This window comes from Pleurodeles waltl, chromosome 4_1 (genome assembly GCF_031143425.1).
Source record: "Pleurodeles waltl isolate 20211129_DDA chromosome 4_1, aPleWal1.hap1.20221129, whole genome shotgun sequence".
NCBI classification, from domain to species: domain Eukaryota; kingdom Metazoa; phylum Chordata; class Amphibia; order Caudata; family Salamandridae; genus Pleurodeles; species Pleurodeles waltl.
The window spans coordinates 156,827,625-156,833,624 of NC_090442.1; the positions used below are offsets into that span (position 1 = coordinate 156,827,625).

Sequence of the window (6,000 nt, forward strand, 5' to 3'; positions counted from 1 at the left end):
ACTCTAATTTTTGTCTTGGAAAGTTGCATCTCTGGTAGAGCTTCAGGCATTAACCTTGGAGGATTGTTTTTTCAAAATACATAGAGAGGGTAGTCCTCTGTACCATTCCATAATTTCTTCCAAAGGTTTTTTCCACATTCCACTTAAGCCAATCAGGTGAATTACTGTTTTTTTGTCATTAGTTGCAGAAGAGCTCTACACACCTTAGATGTAAAAAGAGCATTAATGTACTATATTGATAGAACTAAAGACTTTTGCAAAACTAAACAACTGTTTGTTGCTTTTTCACCTCCACACACAGGGAAAGCTATATCTAAAGCAGGTATCTCAAGATTGATAGTTAAATGTATTACAACTTGCTATGGTAAGCTAAAAGAGTTTTACCCACACCTCTTAGAGCACACACAATTCGTGAAATAGGTGCACCTATGGCTTTCTTGGGTAATATACCAATAGCTGACAATTGTAAAGCAGCCGCATGGTCAAATTCTCACACCTTTACTAAACACTATTGTGTGGATGTACTAGCACGGCAACAAGCAAATGGTGGACAAGCCTTGCTTCATACTCCTTTTCACACAACTGCGACATCCACGGGTAAGCCACCGCTTTTTGGAGTGCACTGCTTTACAGTCTATGCAGAGCATGTGTATCTACAGCCACTCATGCCATCGGACGGATTATGTTACTTACCCTGAAAGCACCTGTTCGTGGCATGTAGTGCTGTAGATTCACATGCGCCCGCCCTTCTCCACAGACACCCTTGGCTGTTACAGTAGTATCCTACATTTCATATGCATGGACATCTCTTTCTAACCCTCTTCTTAAACTCCATTCTCACCTGACTGCGGTAAAACAATCTAACAATGGAGTGGATGCCCACACACAGTATCACTGAGCGGATGGGTCACTTTACCCCGTGACTCCGACAGCTTCTTCAAAAAAAAAAAACTTGCATACATCCGACCCAACACTAGATGGCAGAAGTATTCAGCGCATGTGAATCTACAGGTTTACATGCCACAAACGGGTGCTTACAGGGTAAGTAACATAATCCTTCCCTCTTATCATTTATCAATCCATATCTCGTTGCATTATATACTAGGGAAACTATTAAATCACATTTTGTGGTAAAAAAATAATTTAGGCTTCCAGTGCTGTTTTGTGACACTATATATTCTTCAGGCAAGCTGATAATATTTTATGTAATCCAAAGAGAAACAAGTAAAGCTCCTCTGCCATATATACCTTAGCAAAGGTAGTGTTTTAAATGGACATTTGTTTTTGCAGTTTTGTTACAGTAATAATACGGTTATTATGGGGCAGCAGCGATATCAATTATTGTGATGTCATCAGAATTAGTCTTGTGACTTCAGTTCCTGGGAAGTTTCAGATCAAAGGTCATTTGGTGTCTCTTAATATGAGGTCAAGGCCAAAGGGTGTCTATCACTTCTGCTTCCCCTGGCGTTTTGGTGAATTGAAGACCATGGTGGTTGGTCTGTTTTTTTCTGTGTGGTTGGACCTTTAAGTCTGTGCTCTTACAACGTTTTCATGCAACATTGCCTGAAAAGTTACCTTAATGTTTCTGTCCTTATCCATCATTTTCTTGCACACACCATGTTGGGAGAGAGAGCTCCATTTCATTTTTATCTTAGCCTCTCCGACCTTTATGTATGTTTTTAGAAATGTTAATGAATCAGCCCTACAACTGGAAAGGGAACACATAAAGGGATACCCATGGTGCCTTAATCACTATCTAAATTAAATAGTTTCCCTTGAGTACAGTAGTCTTGGAGGACAAAAAAATCCATGTTCTATACAGGAACAATGGTCAAAGCTGATGCACTGGAAGACTTTATGACCTGTTTTTCTTGTACGTTTTAGGCCCAGAATTTTTCTTTTACATTTGAGGCTGGTATGGCGAGTGACTAGAGTGCCTTGCCAAAACACCTGCATGGGCACGGCCCATGACTGTACAGACATCTTCTAGCACCAATCTCCTAAAATGTCCCTACTGTTGCTCTTCTCCGTTGAGGAGCGGAACATGTGGTGCATTTGATCTAGTCGCCACCTGTGCTGTGTGTTTACTTCCAAGTAGCTTGTTTTTTAAACTCTGGATTTGGATGGAATTGGAGTATTTTTCTGCCTTTTCACTTATTTGTCCTTTTATGTTGCCCATGGCTAGGTTTAAAGAAAGCCCCCGCCCCAGGCGCTAGCTCAGTGATTCGAATAACAAGTGTACCATATGAGCTTTTGACTTTTTAAATACTCGTTTTTTTTAATCGTATATTAAAAATGCACCTGAAAGCAAAAAAAATAAACTATTGGTTCACCTAGCGTATGTCAAGCATGGCATGCCTGCTAGCCCACTATTAGAAGATTAAAAGGGAAAGATGGGGAGTGGTATATGTACCATAGGAATGAGCTTTCGATGGGTATTTCTAATGCCCACCCACTAATGACGCTTAAAACGAAATCCAGTACACAAGAGAACAGTGCCCCTCCCACCCTCCCCCCCCCCCCCCCCCCCCCCCCCCCAAAAACAGTTTTGGAACAATGCTGTGGCTGTAGGAAACAGATGTTGGCCATGGACCTGCACAAGGTGTGTGTATCTGTTGTTGTTTGGGCTCGGGATACATCTCAGTCATGCAGTAAATGAGTCCTCATGCACCCGAAGTTGATCAGAAATCGAGAAGCATTTACAGGAGATACAAGTGTTGGTCTCCATAGATGCTAGTGTGATGTTTTCCGATTTGAGGAGAGGGTTTGTTACTCTTGCTATTTCCTTGCATTGAAAAAGAACAGTGGCTTTCAGCCTATATTAGATCTATGAATGCCTTCCTGTGGAAGGACAAATTCAAATTTCTCTCGCTAGCCCAGATCTTGGATGCTCAGGACTGGATGGTGTACTTGGATCTGCAGGGCACCCATTTTCATATACTCATCCTGCAGGCCCACAGACATTACCTGAGCTTTATGGACAAACTAGTAAATATTTGCACAGCTACATACTTTTATTAAGCGATATTACTTGGGGAAAGGTGTATACAGGTAAGTGAACGAGAACTATTTAATCCACTTTCCAGCTTTACTCAGGCTTTGTAACAGTGGCATGTGAGGAGGTGGCATGTTATTCAGCTGAGTCTCTATACCAGTGCTATTAGCTAAATAGTTGGATTGAGCAGAATTGAGGTGCAGCTCTGGGAGTTTTAAGGGGCTCTAAAGATGTTTTGATTTATTGAGTGAAGATTATGCAAGGTAACATATATTGGGAGGTAGATCGTTTATAACTTTGAAGTATCAGTAGTCGTCGTATGTAGTCCTGTATTTTTCTGATAGTGGATTTTGTGACAATAGCATGATAATAGAGTGTCTCTGGAAGTTAGGAAGAGTTCTTGTTGAAAACTTTGCTTACTAGGTGGAATAAATATTAAGAAAGACCAACAAGTAGGCTATTGCAGTGATCTATATTGCTGAGAATGAGCATGGAGAGTAGTGTATTAACTGTGTGGAAGGTAATGTTGTAATAGATTTTGTGGATATTAAGTACTTGGTGTCTTGGACAGGTGATGGATGGTATTTTTTAGATCAAAGGTTATATCTGACAGGAAGCAAAAATCCATGCAGCGTGTGTCACTTAGTAAGATTCTGAACCAACCGGACAATAACAGTTGGTGCTTCAAAGGCCAGACTCCAAGTCCTTAGAGCAGAGATTTGATCTAAGAACTACTAACTTAAGGAAACAGGCCAAACCGTGGGGGTAGAGGTTTTAAGTGTGCATTTACTATAATAAAAATAATAAAAACTAAATAGAAAACAAGCAAATAGAATAATATGCGTGTGTGTGTGTGTGTGTGTATGTAGAGTTGAAAGAAAATATATAACCAAAACAATACAAATACCTCCATTTAGTCTGATGTTGTGATGTCTTGATTCTTGTTATTGCGCAGAGACTCAGCTCCGAGATAAGTTCAGCTTTAGCCTGATGCGCATCTCTGGAAGTGTGTCCGTGTGACACCACCGTGGCCTCAGGTCTGCGTGGAGCCTCACCCGTGTGTATGTGCTGCAGACTTCTGTGGACGACACACTGGCAACTGTCCATTCGACAGGCTTCTTCCTTGAGAACCTTCCAAGCCCTCCACTGTTCATTTCCTTGCACCACACGTACTGCCTTCTCGTTCGTTCTCACATACTGTAAGGGCTGGTTCTTAAGGCTACCTATGGTCAAAATGATACCTGATCAGGCACCTGCGTGCTCACACTTTGTGAAGCTACACTTTTAACATAATGAACACTTGTTTTACAACCAGTACCAGGCTTCTCCTGCTCCGAGGGTACATCTTATCTAAAGAATGTAGGCTTCTTGTACCAAAGAACATCAAGCCTTGATTCTTGCTTCACTGCATATTCATGCCATGAATTATTTTACTACAATTAACCCTTCAGTGCCATGCTCGAGCTGAGGTACACCACTTGTGTTCCTGAAAATAAACCAGCCTGCATTACTGCTAGCTATCCCTACCTATTCTAAGTGCTAGCCTGGTGTCTAAGTGCTACTGTAAACACAAACCTAAATACAGCGCACTTGGGATCAGCAGCATTTGCTGGAGATGTGCTAAAGATTCCTGCCTTTAGGTTGGATTGAGCAGCACACCAACGTCTTGGGTTGAAGGTGTAAGGACAAGAGTGTCTAGAGGAATTGTAGTGAGGCAGTCTTGAGACTTTGGGTTGGACATCAGGAGCTAAAATTGGTAAGAAGAAAAGTAGTGTATCGTCAAAATGACGAGGTCAATAGAACTTTAACAATGAGATGTTCTCAATGGAAGTAGTGTAGAGATAGAAAAGCAAGGGGGCAGGAGCCAAGCAGTGGGGAACCATGACTGGCAGAGGGGTGTGATTTGAAGCTGAAGAGCACCGTCGTACCGGATAAAGGTCATATGTGGTAGGAGAACGAGTAGAGTGATAAATTGGTATTGTCTAGACTTGAGAGAAGGGTAACCTGGTTGACTGTATCAAATGCAATAGATGGTCAAGGAGTATTTTCCGTGGAGTGTGGAGTCTGGAAGACAGATTGAATGGGCTTAATTTAATTATGGGCAGTGACAAATGAAGTGAGGTTGTTTAAGACCAGGCTTGATTTTAGAAAGGAGGGGGGGTTGTGAGACTAGATGATAGGTTGCTGGGTTGGATTGGTTGACTATGGCTCACAACTAACCTACGGGTTCTGATAAGTGGACAGATAGTTTTGTGAGAGGAGTGGGAAGAAGAAGAAAAAGTAGAATGATTCCGTAAGGTGACCTATAACTTAGTCAGCGGAAGGTATCTTTTATTCTTAATTTTATGTTCTCTTTTGTTATGCATTGACCTGATCATGTCTTTTTCTTTGCAGCTTCAGAGCGAAGCAGCACTCAGTTTTGGAGAATCACTTCAGAAGAGGTTACTGGATATTGAAAGCCTTTACTCCAAACAGCGTTCCCGGCATAGCTTTGTTCAGGCCCTTATCAGGCGAATTCGTGGCCTTCTCAGACTATCAAGATCCTAGAACAGGCTAAGCCTGTGCAAACAAAGAACTGTAAATGCTCTAAATGTTAGGTTTCTACATTGTCCACTTTATATATTGACGCAAAAAATTTTCATGATTTTTTATATCACAGAGGAATTGTGCAAATCACCGGAAAAAATAAAATAAAGTAACTTTTTTATGCTTTCTGCTGCTCCTGTTAATGGAATTGCTGACGTAGTTTGAGATAGACAGTTATAAAAGTGAAAACCGTCCCAAGAAAGAGTTGGATATATTTTGCAGTGATCTCCTGTCTGGTAGTGTTTTTTTGTTTGTTTTTAAATAAGCATTTCTTCTGCTTGTTAATCCATGTGAATGTTAAGACACGTAGGTTTGCCAGAGAAAAATGATGCAGTCTACAACCAGGTCGGCTGGGAGATGCTAGAGCTGTTCTCATTTAGGATTTTTTCCCATAATCTGAATTAAAAATGAATTAGCTA

The 6,000-nt window shown here is 41.0% G+C and overlaps 1 protein-coding gene across 1 annotated transcript in view; it reads left to right on the forward strand.

The window, feature by feature from the left end:
• The window catches only part of NUP205 (nucleoporin 205), a 525,888-nt gene extending 520,181 nt beyond the window's left edge, over window positions 1-5,707 (forward strand). The window contains exon 43 of the mRNA XM_069227955.1: window positions 5,390-5,707. Coding sequence (XP_069084056.1) covers window positions 5,390-5,542 — 153 coding nt within the window. The 3' untranslated portion in view covers window positions 5,543-5,707. The remainder of the gene's footprint in view (window positions 1-5,389) is intronic.
• The last annotated feature ends 293 nt before the right edge of the window (window positions 5,708-6,000 follow it).